The sequence below is a fragment of the Pseudomassariella vexata genome, assembly GCF_002105095.1.
Source record: "Pseudomassariella vexata strain CBS 129021 chromosome Unknown BCR38scaffold_26, whole genome shotgun sequence".
NCBI lineage: Eukaryota > Fungi > Ascomycota > Sordariomycetes > Amphisphaeriales > Pseudomassariaceae > Pseudomassariella > Pseudomassariella vexata.
The window spans coordinates 241,143-256,823 of NW_024467981.1; the positions used below are offsets into that span (position 1 = coordinate 241,143).

General features: G+C 49.4%; 4 protein-coding genes across 4 annotated transcripts; 2 read left to right on the forward strand and 2 right to left on the reverse strand.

Annotated features, from left to right (window-relative positions):
* Nucleotides 1-202: 202 nt before the first annotated feature.
* BCR38DRAFT_356755 (uncharacterized protein) lies at nt 203-397 on the forward strand (the record flags this gene model as incomplete). The annotated part of the gene is made up of 1 exon (XM_040857044.1): nt 203-397. A coding segment is annotated over one exon (195 nt), but the record flags the coding sequence as incomplete, so codon positions are not given.
* Nucleotides 398-3,300: 2,903 nt separating this feature from the next.
* Nucleotides 3,301-4,232, forward strand: BCR38DRAFT_461944 (carbohydrate esterase family 1 protein; the record flags this gene model as incomplete). The annotated part of the gene is made up of 2 exons (XM_040862585.1): nt 3,301-3,456; nt 3,513-4,232. The coding sequence occupies 2 exons, from the start codon at nt 3,301-3,303 to the stop codon at nt 4,230-4,232; spliced, it is 876 nt and encodes a 291-aa protein (XP_040709747.1).
* Nucleotides 4,233-8,659: 4,427 nt separating this feature from the next.
* Nucleotides 8,660-11,279, reverse strand: BCR38DRAFT_479061 (kinase-like domain-containing protein). Its single transcript, XM_040863130.1, has 2 exons — nt 10,128-11,279; nt 8,660-9,992 (listed from the first exon to the last, which is right to left on the reverse strand). Exons 1-2 carry the CDS (start codon nt 11,071-11,073, stop codon nt 8,944-8,946), a joined length of 1,995 nt encoding a protein of 664 aa, XP_040709748.1. The 5' UTR covers nt 11,074-11,279; the 3' UTR covers nt 8,660-8,943.
* A 1,918-nt stretch (nt 11,280-13,197) lies between these two features.
* On the reverse strand, nt 13,198-15,099 carry BCR38DRAFT_505965 (pyridoxal phosphate-dependent transferase; the record flags this gene model as incomplete). Its single annotated transcript, XM_040864931.1, has 5 exons — nt 13,198-13,720; nt 13,782-13,861; nt 14,085-14,258; nt 14,310-14,695; nt 14,793-15,099. The coding sequence occupies 5 exons, from the start codon at nt 15,097-15,099 to the stop codon at nt 13,198-13,200; spliced, it is 1,470 nt and encodes a 489-aa protein (XP_040709749.1).
* Nucleotides 15,100-15,681: the final 582 nt, after the last annotated feature.

The following is a 15,681-nucleotide window of genomic DNA, read 5'->3' on the forward strand; positions in this document are numbered from 1 at the left end:
CTACTGACAGATGAAAGTAAACGAGAAGTATTCTTTGCACGGGTTCCTGGGCGTTCCTGGGCGTCCATGAGTCTTTATTTACCTTTTTGTTGCGCGGACTAAGAGACATTATGGCTGCCTGCGATTGGCTCTGTGCTGTTCACCTATCCACCCATCTTGTATACACAACCCTGACAGGTCGTACACCCCCACCTTCCTGGCCACCCACCTTCCTGGCCACCCACCTTCCTGGCCACCCACCTTCCTGGCCACCCACCTTCCTGGCCACCCACCTTCCTGGCCACCCACCTTCCTGGCCACCCACCTTCCTGGCCACCCACCTTCCTGGCCACCCATTCTGCCAACTACAACAACCTTCGGTATAACAGATTATCGTCGGTATTGGCTATTATTATAAAATGCCTCGATATTCAGAAAATTCGATTTAAGGCGCACTTAACGATATTTTATTATTATTATTATTAAATACGCCGTAGGCTCGAAGCCCCCGGTACCTCTACTAGTACTCCCGTATGTCAAACCGTACCCTAATGGCTGGACTAAATACATACGCTGCGTCGTCGGTTCGCCCTATTGGCGACTGCGTTGCGTTCACTACCATACTACGTTGGTTCTCAACCTACCAACAAAGTCCCCCCTGAGAAGATCGATGCTATCTGGGCCTTGAAGCTGTCCGACCCGTCCCTAGCAGCCATCTTACAATAGTCCCACTAACTACTGGTTCTCCTGTTGCCGTTGCGAGGTCTCTGCGAGAGTATAGTGGCCGTGGTGCGATGGCGGCCCGTAATCGTTAACGATATTAATCAAGGGATATCCTAGCGCCAGGCTTCTGATACGTGACCCCGGGGGTTACCCTATAGCTATAGATAAGATAGATAAGAGCTATAAAAGAGCTCTGCCAGGCCAGAATAGCTGACCTGGCATCCTTTCCCAATACAACAATTCACACCCCATATGCACTCGCATCAGCTTCCCTCCGACAGGGCGTTCCGCGCTCTACCCTCTAATTACGACTCGGCGATGGCCTGGGCTATTCTGACGCGTCAATCGCGTCGATGAAGCTATCTAGAGATTAGGAAGACGCGCTGATTAGATAGATCCTCGAGATGGATCGCGAGGGTCGTAGCCCGTCGGCGCTATTGTAACGGGGTAAGGCCGGACATCAGGGAAATAGGTTACGGGGCTAGGAGAAAGTTTATTTTCTCTTCTTTAAGAGGCACAGAGGCAGAGTAGGATGTGAAGGTCAACCCTCGCAGACTCACTACAACCAGGTGACTTACAGCTGGAACACCTGCCGTGGCAGTGCCAGATGGGAAGCCAATCATAACCCCTGTAGGAGCCCCGCCAAGCGTGGACGACTTAGTCGCGCTCCCTCAAACCTAAGTTTGTGATCTTCTTTCCTTCGCTCCTTAGAGTAGAATCTTCGTCGATAGCACCTAATCGAGGTCTCTACCAATGCGATGCAACCCAGGTCGTGACATAGGACACGAGTCCCCCATCTTCACGCATCATCATCCTCATCTTCATATCATCATCTCCTTCTTATCTATATCTTCACCTTCGCTTTTCAGTCAGTTATTTAGTTATTTTAGTTATTCAGCTTATCTTTACGTTCGAGATCCTATTATCACGATACGAGTATCAGAGGCACATCCGACCAACTCGCGCACCAGACATATAAGAGTGAAGCTCTTATAACCAGTACCACGATCTTCGTCTGATAAGACCAACAGATAGGATCTGTTGATACTGGAGCCCTCTGTTCAGTATGTTAGGTGGTAGGTATATCCTACTGATGTCACGCCGTGACAGGGGTTGCAATCCTTGCCACTACGCCACCGTACCAGATGTCTTCACCAAAAGAGACCAATACCAAAGTCCCTGGACTTTGGTTGATTGATTGAAATTTAACGTCTCATCACGTGAGACGTGCCGGGCGCAGTGCCGGCATGGTCTATGCTAGTCGAATCTATGTTACAGGGGACTGTCTTCATCTAACATTCCTGTTCAGTGCGATGGGCAGATCTCAGTAAAGAAATTGGTCTCCTCCGCCCATTGACAAAACAAACGAGCTCCCTTGGCCGTGCCTAGGAGGGAAAAGGGGAAAGTCACACAGGAGTGGCTAGCTGCAGGAGGAGCCAGCTAGGGCAAGGATTACAAGCCACGTGACTTACAAGGGTGGATCATTTGGATATGAAATGATCCAACATATCCAGTTAGGACCAATAGTATCCATGAAGGATCTAATGGCCCCAGTTATCAGTGAGGGAGGGAATGGATATATAAGGGACAGGACTCCCAGGCATTTCATAGATAGACAGTCTACTTCAGTGATCAATCTAAGCATCAATCTAACCCATTGGTGAGGCAAACTGCCTTGACGACTCTATTCCCAGTTACCCTACTCGAATACTTCAGTTACCCCAAAGCACTATACTCCATACGTCAGACCCCGATATTATTGCTAAAGGACTCCGCAGCAGGACTTACTTACTAGCACAAACCCTTACAGACTCTTTAGTGGTTTACGCAGCTAGACTATTAGAGGTTTCGTTACATATATCAACTACAGCAGCGCCTTCTCGTAGCCAGTTCTGTCCAATTCCATTTTCGAGATCACGACAGCAACCACCTGTAACTTGGCAGAAGTCGCTGTCCCATCCTATAATTTTAACCAACCCAATCAGTTTCATGTGCTTATGCTCTATCTCTATATGACGTTTACCAACTCCACTTACCGGATATCGCGGAGAAAAATAAAATGAGCTCTCGTTTCTCCGATCGCTTTTTTTGCCTAATTTAACAGGTACTCTTGTGATCGTGGGGTAGACCCGGTATATCAGCGCCGGACTGGCAATTCTGTGACGACCCTGTGTGGGGCCAGTTCATTTATATCAGGATCCCGGTACTTGGTCGGACTCGTTGCAAGCTATCAGAAAGCATCGAATTGAATGTGCTCCTCCCCGCCCCTCCTCCCCCGCCCTCCAGAGTATGGCCTGTATCGGACTAGATAGGATAGCATACGGGGTAATCGGCTTGGCTGTCAATGCCACGAGGTCCGATCCCTTAGTGGTTATAGCCAAGAAAACCCTTCGTATAGCCGCTGCGCACCAAAACCCTAGAAATGGACTAGTCCTGTCCGATATTAGATCGGCAGGAAATCCGGGGTTAGTATAAGAACCCCAAGAGATGCAGCAAGTAGCTCAAAGCTGCTCCGTAGGGGTTGCAGCAAACTACCGCGATCGTTATAAGTCTTAGGCCTCGTCATTGTCAGATCTGTGCTCGTCTCACCAATCCACGATGCTCGGGTCACTCTTCATATTCGCTGCCATGGCAGCGACGTGCCTCGGCGCATCGCTTCAGGGCGTCACAAACTGGGGCACAAACCCAACCAACATAACTATGTATATCTACGTACCCGATCAGTTGGCGGCCAATCCACCCATCATTGTCGCAGTATGTTCCTCCAACACCAAGCCCCTATTCCTATCCCTCTCTAACCCAAGCCACAGATCCACTCCTGCCAACGCGACGCCCTAAATTGGTACAACCGCACCACCCTCCCCTCATACGCCGACGCCAACGGCTTCATCCTCATCTACCCCGAGACCCCCAACTTTAACCACTGCTGGGATGTGCACAACACCGCGACGCTTACGCACAACGAAGGCGGCGATGCCCTGGGAATCATCAACATGATCAATTACACCCTCTCGACGTACAATGGCGATAGCACGCGCGTTTTCGCCATGGGGTTTAGTTCTGGCGGCATGATGACCAACGCCCTCGCTGGCACATACCCCAACGTCTTCGAGGCCGCGGCGGCTTACTCGGGCGTAGCGCATGCCTGTTCAGCAGGTTCGCCGTGCTCGACGCCGTTTTGTCAGAATCAGACGTGTGCGCAGGGGCTGGAACACACATCGACTGAATGGGGGAATTTCGTCAGGAACTCGTATCCCGGGTATACAGAGAAGAGGCCCAGGATGATGATTGTTCATGGGACGAACGATACGCTGGTGAGGCCGAAGTGTGCGGTGGAGGCGTTGAAGCAGTGGAGCGAGGTGCTGGGGGTGCCGTTTACGAAGAATGTTACTGGAGTGCCGTCCGCGGAGTATACGCAGATGGTGTATGGAGATGGGACGCAGTTACAAGGGTACTTTGCGGAGGGCGTGGGGCATACGTCGCTGGTGAATGAAGATATTATGTTGAGGTTCTTTGGGCTGATTGCTTGAGATGGCCGGGAGGGTTCAATGTTGATGTGGAGGAACTTCGACAAGTGCCTAGTGTAATTCTAATATTGTCACTCTATGATATCTGTGGTCTCGAGCAAAAGGAACCAGAGTGTGTCAAGGTACCCGAGTAGGTACCAAGTGGTGTTACCGACAAACAGAGGAAAGGGGAATTTTGACCACCAGAGCCACCGAGTATGGCAATTGGCAGCAACATCCATTGGCTAAATGCATAATCCGAAAACGTCCATTTTGTCTAAATCGGGATTTAAATGCCATGCTAGCATCCCACTTGTTGACCCCGTGGTCATAAAAACGCGAGAATCAAAAGCTATTTTACAAGAATATTTCAGACCACAACCGAATCCATGCAGGCAGCTGTCATGCAGAGGCTAGGGGAAGTCGTAATGCGCTTCCCATCTCAGAAAGAAAGGCTGCTTCAACACTGTCTAGACTGTAGATGAGATCGGGCATGACCTAGGCATGACGGGTGGCCTAGGGCCTATTGTCGGACCCAGAATCGTCCATTTTGTTAAAAAAGGCTGTCGTAGTCAAATGACACGCAAAATCCCCGCGACTTGCTCAATCCACCCGGACCACTTCGTGAGTCCCGAGCACTTGCCGATCTCAAGCATGGCTTGGAGGCTTGAACGGTCATGCATAACTGCCACGCGTGCCCTATTTTGCATCACAGGGGGATGCCTACAAGCTAGCTGTGGGGTTATAAGCTGAGAATTTGCGTTACCGGTGGATAAGGGTTTGCGTGGTCGATTATACGTAGGTCGTATTCATGTAGCCTGACATGTTAGCCACTGCCCCAATTAACGTCCCACACTTACATCCGGGACACCCCCACATGTGGGACGCCCTAAAAATGACACTATATATTATAACCATTAACTTCAACCTTTTTTTACACTTATTCTAATGCGACTATAATACAGCTTTCACCGTCACTAGGGTTTTCAGACTCGCTAGACTCATCTGTACTATCCTCAATTTCACCAGCCTCGATTTGAGCCTTCCGAATAGCCTTGATATTAGTAAACTTCGAATTTGGGCTCATCTTGACATTCCTCCGCTTCCTAGCCCTACTAGCCTCAAGCTCTGCCTCTATTGCCTCAATCTTTCGCTGTGCGACAGCTAATTGGTAGTCCTTCTCATAAAAGCCCTTTTGAACTTTCCGAAAGAGTAGCCGCTGGGTATTTGGATCACTATCAGGCTTGCTGAATAAGCTGAGTTGATCTTGGAGCTCATCTCTCCTCTTAGGCGTTGACCAGGCTACTGCTGATGTCTCTAGCGCCCAGTCCTGACTACCCTTACTATCAGAGTACCCTTTGCAAGTCTGACTAGGCTGTCTGATTGGTGCTGACGTATTCTCAAGGAGCAGGGGGCTCATAAGGGGTCTAGCTATGCTCGAAGGCCAGAGACCAGTATATTTCCATCACTGATAATGTTATTAGCGGTCAATGCTGCTAGACGTGCCTTTCTATAGCAGAGGAGAAAGTTTCTCTTCCCTACGACAGTAGTAGTATCCCATCGGTCAAGGTAACCAAGCTCCTTCTTATAGGCTGCCTTGAGGGGTCCAACGACTGACTGATCGAGAGGCTGGAGAACGTGGGATGTGTGTGGCGGCAAGAAAAGCAAGTGTATCTTGTTTATAAAGCAGAGGTACATAAACTCTGTCGTTTCGTGGCTACTATGCCCATCTAGGATAAGTAACCTAGTCTCTTCAGGGTCCTCTGGTTGAGTCAAAGGAATAAAGATCTTTTGCAGCCACTCAATAGTCGTAGAGTCTGGCGTCCACCCATTCTCTGTTGCTGTAAACCTCCAGGCTTCGTATGGAGTCAAGTCCAGAGGAAACTACTGCTGCTGGACAGACTTCCCCTTGTATATCACAAGTGGGGGTAGTGCAGTACCAGTCGCAGAGATACACTCTATAAGAGATGTCCAAGCTCGAGATCCAGGCTGTTTCTTCCGTATAGAACGAGTCTCAGATAATCCTGGAACAAGACCAGTTGATCCTCTACCTTCTAGAATACCTGTCTCATCCATATTGTATCGATTCGAGGCCTTAATAGCTTTGATCTCAGGGATAGCGAGGTATTTGAACCATTACCTGATCACATTAGCTGAGGCTCCATTAATACGCTGGTGATGCGAGTGCATATGGGGTGTGAATTGTTGTATTGGGAAAGGATGGCCAGGTCAGCTATTCTGGCCTGGCAGAGCTCTTTTATAGCTCTTATCTATCTTTTCTCTAGCTATAGGGCAACCCCCCATGGGGTCACGTATCAGCTGGGAATCGATAGCTCTGCTTCTCTGGACCTTGACTGACGGGTTCCTCTTGATAAAAGCCTGGACCCAGTTCTTTCCAAGTAGTTCGGTGTCTCCGTGGATCTGTAGGATACGCTCGGCGAAGTCTTTGACCTGTTGATGGGTTAGTGGGAGGCCTAGGGCAGCCTGGATTCGAACCCATTTAGCTATATGAGATTCCTGGGATGGAGAGAGCCTCTGGTAGTCAGCGAAGGCTATATCTCTTGACTGGGCTCCCTGAATCCGTCGTGAAAGAGTGGATCTTGGGACACTATGCTCATATGCTGCTTTTCGGAGGCTTTGACCGGTAGCTATTGCTTGAAGAGCTCGATAAATATCATCTTCGGTATATTGACTCATATTAGTGTAAAGAAGACGTATGTGAAATTTTGTAACGATTGAATCGATATTAGTAAAGAAAAAAGAGGTTGAAGTTAGAGGCTAGCGGTGTTGATGAGGCATTTTTGGGTGTCCCGGATGTGGGTGTGGGACGTTAATGCTAGAAATTTGGATCACTACTTATTTACGTAGAATTATACTACTGCTACGTTCCGTCAACTCAAAGCACTGTCTCCCGACTCTAAACCAACTACGGGTGACAGAGCAACAGAGTCCATTATCTGCTTTATTTTTTAACTGTGCAAGTGAAAAATGTGAGAGACAATGCGATTCACGAACAAACCATGTCAGACCAGTGTCTGAATCATGTTCATAGCTGCACCCACTCATTGCCATGAGAGTGTCAACCTACCCTGACGTAGATGACAAGTAGGACTGAAAAAAAAACCTACTAACACACACTGATCGTTTGCCTGGGCCCTTTTTCAGGAATCACCAACAGAGCATCTGCCAAAGGATGCAAACGAACAGGAGTAATTCAACGGAGACTCCCAAACTCCCGACGACCGACACCTTGTAGGTCCCTCCAACTACGCCTTCTGGAAACAAACACTCGCCAACCTACCGGTGTCCGTCACCCTATTCCAATCCAACCACCACCAATTCCGCTAACGCCCACCGCCTGGCCCCGATCATCCTGCGAAACATCAAAACTGCCCCCCTCCTTCCTCACCGTAAGTGATCTCGAAAATTGCTATGAAATGCCCCACCTCCTCTAAAATGAGTATGACCTTCATGCGCCGGGCCACCAGGCTGTTCTATTGGACAGACCGAACCGCAGAGGATACATTTGTTGCCAACCTCGGGGCTTGGTATCGCAGATGGAGCACACGGGGTGGAGCAAGAGCAGGGCACCATCGTGGCGGCTTAGCTGCAGGCGGTCAATAACGGGTACCCACGGTTGGTCTGGGACATGATGGGGAGGATTGAGGGGTGGATTGAGGGAGTGGATTGAGGGGGAGGGGATGAATGAGCTGATCTTGAATCAGAGGCATGGCAAGTAGGACTGAGAATTGGAAGGGGAGGCCAGGGGAGATCAAGTAAATTTGCTGGCTAGCCTAGGTTGCCTAGGTTTTATGAGTTGTCGATAGATCCAAACTTATGTAGAATTGAGCGATCAGAGATATGCTAGGCCTCGTGTCTCATGCTGTAAGTGATGACCTGGATTCTCTGCCTTCGCCATCCATGCTTTTCAGCGGCTACAATATTACCATATTCCCGCTTAGCTTAGTGGTCCTAAGCTTGTCGGCTGCATAAGCCGCTGTAACCCAGGCTAATGTCTGGGTCGGCGACGAGCATAGTTGGTTCGAATCCGACGGCGGTTTATAGGGACCACGCATGCCCGCTGCGAAAGCGATGGAACCCACAGCCCTACACCGCTATTGAACTTAAACCTCCGGCTTAAAGTCAGAACTTTTTACCGCGAGGGAAAAAGGAGAGTTACGGAGAATACAAATTCGCAGTACAAGGTTATACTTATATGTAGGACTGGGTAGTTTGCCCGCTATACTTCTGGTCTTCGGACCCGCAGTCTTCATAAGCCGTAGGATTGCACAGGACAGTATAATAAACGAGATGAAAAAAGAAAATCTTACCGGATACCCGCCAATTGAGGAGTCGAACATGTTTGGACACTTGGTAAAAGTAATCAAGCGTTGCGTTGCCATCACCATGAGCATAAGATATGATTTCTCTGCATCGGTTACGTATTTATCGGACTTATTGCAAGCTGTAACAAAGCATGAAATTTGATGTGTCTCTGATCTCCCCAAGTCCAAAAGACTAAAGGGGGCCATAAGTATCTTAAATACAGAAAGGTATGCCTCTTAGCTACTTACACCCGAGCAAGTTCAAGACTCTCTAAATCAGCCGTCCAGCGCAAAAAAGCATGAAACAGCTAGAAAGGCTGGTGCGGTCCGACAGTATGCAACGAACTGAAACGACTACATGGTACTCCAGTGGTATCATTGGGCTCGCCATACTAATGGCATATCTCGTTTTATGCTACAAAAAGTTCACCCTGGCTTACTCTTTCGAGTATCGCCTCGATCGCATCCTTGACCTGCTTGTCACTGTATCTCTGCGCGGGATCAGGGTCAACCATTGAGCTTGCCACTCTGACGAGATCGTCAGTCTCTGCGCCAAAGCCCTCGGCTTCGATGGCTTCCGCGAAGCCAAGGGGTATCTGTCCACGCTGCAAGCCTTTGAGCATGTCTACGCGTTCCATAGTCGTGCCGCAGCGGCACATCATCTCCACAAACACAACACCCAGGGCAAAGACGTCCGTTTTCTCGTTGTGCTTCTCAGTATTCCAAATGGGCGGGCGGTAGTACGGTGTGCCAACCGGCTTGCTAGACAGTGTGTCTTCGTCTAGTAGTACCTCATGCGCCAGCTGAGCCACCAGACCGAAATCGCCAATTCGAGGATTAAGCCAGACCTGGCCTTTATTGCCTGGGCAGGAGCGACAGGTGATATTGCAGTATCCGGTGTTGTCGTTATCTTCCAAATGCGAGAGGAAGATGTTGCCTGGCTTGATGTCTCGGTGTACCAGACCCTTGGCGTGTATGTATTGAAGTCCTTCCAGGATGGACAGCAGCAGCCGCAGGGTGGGAATCAGATGAAAACAATGTTTTGGGCCGTCGCCCGAAGTGGGTGCAAGGTACTGGGCTAGCGTCATGGGGTACATCGACATCTGTATATGTAACACGTGCACGCCCGTGTCGTCCTCGCAGACGACGCGCGGGTGGTCGATGCGGGAGGGCCCTGCACCTTGGCCGTCCGTAAATATGTCGCTATCAGATCCGGACTGTGTCTCGATAGCGCTCTCGCCCGAAGGAAGCTGATCAGACCATTGCAGTCCAGTCACCGGGGGCTTGTGGTTATTGGCATCTGGACATGATGGAGTATCTTCTGCAAATACAATGCCGCAGCTGCCTGATTGCTCCTTTGGAAAGCTGGGCTCGAGGTCGTCATCCGACACCTGGGTAATGCGACGGCTTTCAAGCAGCAACGGTGGACGCTGCCATAGTTTCGTGTTTGCTTCATGATCTGAAACATTGCATTAGTGGTGATGTGTGGATCGGATGAAGCACCAGGATGTTTCCGGCGAGTACAGGAGCTCCTCCACGTGAAGTAGAAACGAGACGGAAATAGGAAACCGGAGAGACGAGAGGTCAAACCTACCCAACAAACCAACTTCGCGATGCTGTTCTGGCTCGTGTTGCGGCTCCTCGATCCACGTGGCATGATAGCGGACGACATTGACATGATCCAGCATAGCCAGGACCTGCACCTCGCGTAACACACTTTGCATGTCCTCGTGCCTGTCCTGGCAGAGTCTTTTAGTGAGCTTGGGCGATAGGGGGATCTTCTTCACAGCATACGTCTTCTGGTCCAACCGATTGTAACACTTGAAGACCTTGCCAAAGCCGCCCTTGCCAAGGAGACCTAATTCCCTGAAAGTGGCTTGGTACTGAATTCGACTCCGTGGCACTTGGAGTCTGAGCTCGAGGTCAGTGGCCGGGTGAGTTAGTATGGTGAATTGCGATGCCTGGGCCGCCAAGTCACGCATGGGTTCCAAAATGCTAGTTGGCGGTGCCTGCACCCCACTCGCTCCGGCCACGAGGCTGTCAAGGCCAACAAGGTATTGTCGGCGTACATCGCGCGCAGGCTCTGAAGCCGCCGTGGGGGAAAGTAGTCCATTTGATGAAAGGGTTTGGGTTGCCTGGGCGAACAGCTGTCGGGCCAGAGGTTGGACCTCGCGCGAATGCCGGGTGTAGTTAGTTCCATTGGTGGTATTGAGGAACTCTGCAGCGCGCATGCGAAAGTGATCTTCGAGCAGGCTGGCAAGCATCATGTGACGATGATCGTCCACGCCTGGCTCATCCGTCGCACCTTGGGAATGCGAAAGAGAGATGGGCCTGCTTGCCGTGGAAACGCTGTAAGTCGACGCGTCGCTATGCGCGGTGTCGCTTTGCGCTACATCGCTTTGCATATCGTCGTGTTGCGAAGCATAGCCTGACGGACGAGGCACCGAGGCCCCATCCGGTTGCTGGTCATCTGAAAATTGGGTGAGAGCCTCGCTGTCTTGATCTGCCGAGTCTTCACGATTGAATGCGGTTGAGCTCATGTTGAAGCATTTGCAAGCGTGCACGCTCCCTGGTCAGCTGCAGACGACGGTCGCATCTCTGTCGCGGTTGGGAATATCCAGATGGTGTCGTGCATCCTATTTGTCAATAACGATGGTAGAAGTGATTCCTCATGTTTGTTGCTTTGTCGCTCCTTCTTCGTTGTTTGACTGATCCGCAAATAAGGTACCTGAGGCATTGATAGAAGTCAATAGAAGTTCCCCACCAACTTTACACTGCAACAGGCCACCTAGCAAAACTCCCTAGGGAGCAGCAGCTCGCCAGATGGCGGTGGATCTACGTTGCATGCTGTCAGCTGACAGGCGAGCTGGCCATATGCAGTTGTCTACTTAAATAAGGCTAATTTAATTCTCTTCGAAATCCTCTTAGTTGCCATCTAGATCGCATTTCAGCATCATAGTGCTGCTTATGCGTATTTTAGCGTGCTTTCTTGGACGGTCATGGAATTGCGTATAAAGGAACCCCAACGTGTTGTTGGTCCAATTGGAGTGGGGGGGTGCCAGGCGTTGTGCGCAACGTTGATGAGTAGCCCACTTCAGGTGACACATCTATCATTTTGCCAAACCATTGAAGGGGAGACACGTGTATGGAAGGCGGTTAGTGACTAGGCAGGGCTATTATTGACAACCTTCTACTAAATCACGATATAAACAAACCTATCTAGCTTCCGAGAAGACGTCAACTTACTTTAAGTTTCATTTCTGTGATCACGATAGAGTATTCAACTCTTCTACTTTGCCCAAGGCACAGCCCCCAAATTGACCGTCCTTACAAATAGGGAGCCTCCGTCCTTTGAGCCGGTACGACTTCCGGATGCGGCGATGGCCAGTATGCATGAGTAGGTGGTGCATAAGTTCCAGAGCAACGGCGGCGAGGCCTGGAAAGCTGCCGGCCTGAGGATATCAACAAGGCTAGACACGGTGGTATTGTAGATGCATTCGAGTTTTGCCATTCCCACCATGTTCTCCCACATAATGCAGGGCATCAGTGCACTTATATTTGATGAATTTCCTATCGGTTAATCTATTTTATTTGACATCCGTTTGGTTTGTCGTGAATCTGACATATAAGACAGACTATGACCATACGTATTCTAGTATGGATATACGTCAAAGGTAGTGCTCCCATGGTGAGCTTGTTCCGTAGCCCGAATGGGATAAGACATATGTCGGCCTTGTCCGATGTCCAAGTGTGGAGCATATTTGCAGCAAATGGCGACGTGCGACCATCCTGTTCGTCCATCATAAAACCCTGCCCCTGCTCTGCCGGTGCGTCCTGAAATATCAATATCACATTGCGATCTCTCCCATTGGTGTCCGTCCCCTCAGATAAGTGATTCCTTTTGTTCACGATTCATTTCACCAAAACAAAAGCCACAGTCCGTAGCTCCACCGATACGACGAACGGAATGGACTTATGATCGCGCAGACGCAAAGAGAGTAGAAGAGGCAAGACGATTGCGGGAAGCAGGTTAGCAGATTCAAGTTGTTGTCGAACTTTTCTTCTTCCATGGATCCATATTCGCTGAGGCGAGCTATTTGTGCCGACTTTTAGCTTTCTTCTTTTAATACCCAAACACCAAATCTAGAAGCGCTCGATCAGTCTGGACCACTTACTGCCGGCATTCGATTGCGACCTGTGTGTCATGGTCAGTTAGTCATTTCTACAAACCTCAGTCGTGCTGGAGTATAATGATGTAATTAATGGGCTATCTGCAAAACTATAGTTCCCTTCTACTTCTTTATCCTCATTATAACTGGAGCAGCGATTTGCGACAGTTCACTTTGATAATGCTACTTTAAAACCTCATAAAGACATGTGAGTCAGGATGGATCCAGTTGTCTACATTGAGGCTGAAATCCACATTGTAATTCTTGGACCGGTTCTAGTGCGAAAAGGGAGACTAACGAGTGACTTAAAAGCATTAATAGTAGGAAAGCATGGTTTAACTCCTTCCCTTTTACCAAATCATCCTGCTCTCTTGCCAACGACCCTCCTATTTCCCTACATTCAACATGAAAGAGTGTCGAGAAGTAAAATGAGCGATGATAGGAACATACATTCCAAATCGTCTTGTTTGATTGTCTGGTTCGCTTACCTTTTGGCTAGGTTTGCGGATTCGTTGGGTCGCGCATATACTTGAAATCACGGATCAGCTGCTTAACTTTACCCACAATCTCATCGATGTCATCTTCAGTGCAGTTTAAGGCAGGTGCGATAATGATATGGTGGCCTCCCTGTTCCACGCCATGCTTATCTGCGAGTCTCCAACTTCCAGGGTAAACGTGTATAGCTGATTTAGGCTTTCCCGGATGAGTCCAAATATTCTTGGCGCCATGACGTGAGATTTCACTGCTGATATCACGATTGAATCGCGTTTTACTGGCTTTGTCTTTCACGAATTCGATCCCCCAGAAAAGGCTGCGTCCACGGACGTCCCCGACATAAGGTTCACCAAGAAGTTCGTCCAGTTTATTCTTAAGATAGACGCCCCTAGATCGGATGCGATCGAGGAAGGTTTCTCCGTTCTCGTCCTTTTCCATGCCGCCCACAATTTTTTGGACTTCGAGGGCAGCAGCACAAACGAGAAGATGGGCCTGATAAGTATGGCCATGGATATAGGCGTTTCTTGACATGCGGGTTAGTCGGGTCGAGCCTAGATAACACTTTGGATACAGCGTCCACTTACTTTCCCAAGGCGCTTGAAACCCTCTTGTTCACCATTATACCGGCAGCTGGCATGACCCCAGCCGCAAGACATTTACCAATCTGTGGGCAAATCGCAGCCCACCGTTCATTGTTGTTCTTATGACTATCGTTACTTGCCGTAAGCTCTGGCTAATCTACAGTGGCTACACTGGGTGGTCCGTGCGGGGCCGAACACTGCCATTTCTGCCCACACAATCATTTGGATGTCCGGAGCAGCTGATATAGCCATAGCATGGGGGTCTGGTTGAGAATCCGCCTTAGAGCGCGTCCTCGCCGCAGGTACTGACGGCTCGTTTGGTGGTAGTGTTTGTTCCTCGTCGTAATGCCAGGCATGCATGTATCCTGTACGGCCTAACCCACACATGACTTCGTCGTACACAAGTAATATCCCACGATCATGGCAAACCTTCTTCACCTTCTTCAAGTAAGTGGCCCCTGCGGGCTGGCAACCTAGTGCCTAGCTGTGTTAGCGCGAAACTGGTGGGATGAAGAGGATAAAAAGACTTACAGCACCAGATACAGGTTCTAAAATGAAAGCAGCTACCCTGTCACCTCCCGTCTCACTCCCTCTCTCCCTCTTTGGCTTAGTGCTGCATTCGTCGGAGTCCAATATCTTGATGAGTTCGTCGACCATTCTGTTTACGTACTCTAGCTCCGTCTCATTATGCCTCTGGTCTCGGTACGGATAATAGCGTCTGGTTTTGATGCAATTCTGCAGGAGCAATCTCTTGTACTGATCTTGTCGAGCTGGAAAATGACTAATGGAAAGTGCCCCAATGGTATTACCATGGTACGACGACTCTCGCGAGAGGAATATATTTCTCTCCGATTCTCTGCCACGTGAGTGCCAATACTGCCACACCAACTTCATCATTGAGTCGCCCGCCTCGGAACCTATCGTTGTCAGTACGGCCAGGTCGTATTGAAGAATACCATGAGAACGAACCGGAGTTGACAATAAATGTGTGTGACATCTTCTCGTCAGCTCCACCCTTGTTTTTATCATTTGCAGATGCAAGCAACTTTTCGCACAGTTGATCGCAGGGATCTGAACCGGCAAACGCGTGCGCAATGTAGAAGCTGTTTTCCATCTGAACTCGCACTGCTCTCTTTACCCTTTCGATTTCTGGAGTTCCACCGGTACCAAGGCAGGCAACTGCTGCTCCGCCACAAGCATCGAGAACAGAAGTTGTTCCTTCGTCATGTATGAGTACATTATACTTCCTCTCCTTTGAACCTTTAACTCGTGGAAGCTTCGCCCCTCCGATCTCAGCAAGGTCCTGCGTGTCGAATTTCATGATTGGTGTATTGCTGACTTGCCCTTGCGAAACATGTGGTGCTCTGATACAATACTTTATATGTCGAGCTCGCAAATTTCAACCTGCAAAGAACCCCAACTCATCAAACTAATGCATGACCAATATATCGCCGCATGCGGTTCAACACTCGTAGGTTATGACTAGTTATAGTTCGTTGTTTCCTGACCCTGGATACCGGAATGGCGACACCAACACCGGTTGGAGGCTTCACCCTAGCCAGCAACGTCAGAGGTCGGCAACTGCACCAACATAAGCCCTTCTGAGAACAGCTTCTTCTCCTGGAACTTACTGGTGGTAGAAAATCAAGTCGTAGACCGTTGGATGTTGGGGGGAAAGGAGGTTGATATCCGGAGCTGGTAACCAGAAAACCATGTAACTTGCCATTGACAGTTTCGGTTAAAGCCGACTAAAACAACTGGAAAAACCTGTGACACCACCTTTTCTATGGCTCTGTACTTGGATTCGGCGCTAGAGTTATCCGTTCACCCGGTATTCAGGTATAAGCGTCGATGCCAAGAATTTGTTTGCCGCCCCAACGACCAACTAACAGGACGCTAGCGA

What these genes read in the sequence shown, in the direction of transcription:
- BCR38DRAFT_479061 (XM_040863130.1), bottom strand. Translation starts at nt 11,073, where the DNA reads ATGAGCTCAACCGCATTCAATCGTGAAGACTCGGCAGATCAAGACAGC. An exon ending in TCGCGAAGTTGGTTTGTTGG is followed by an intron (nt 9,993 to 10,127) that starts GTAGGTTTGACC and finishes GCAATGTTTCAG; the next exon opens with ATCATGAAGCAAACACGAAA.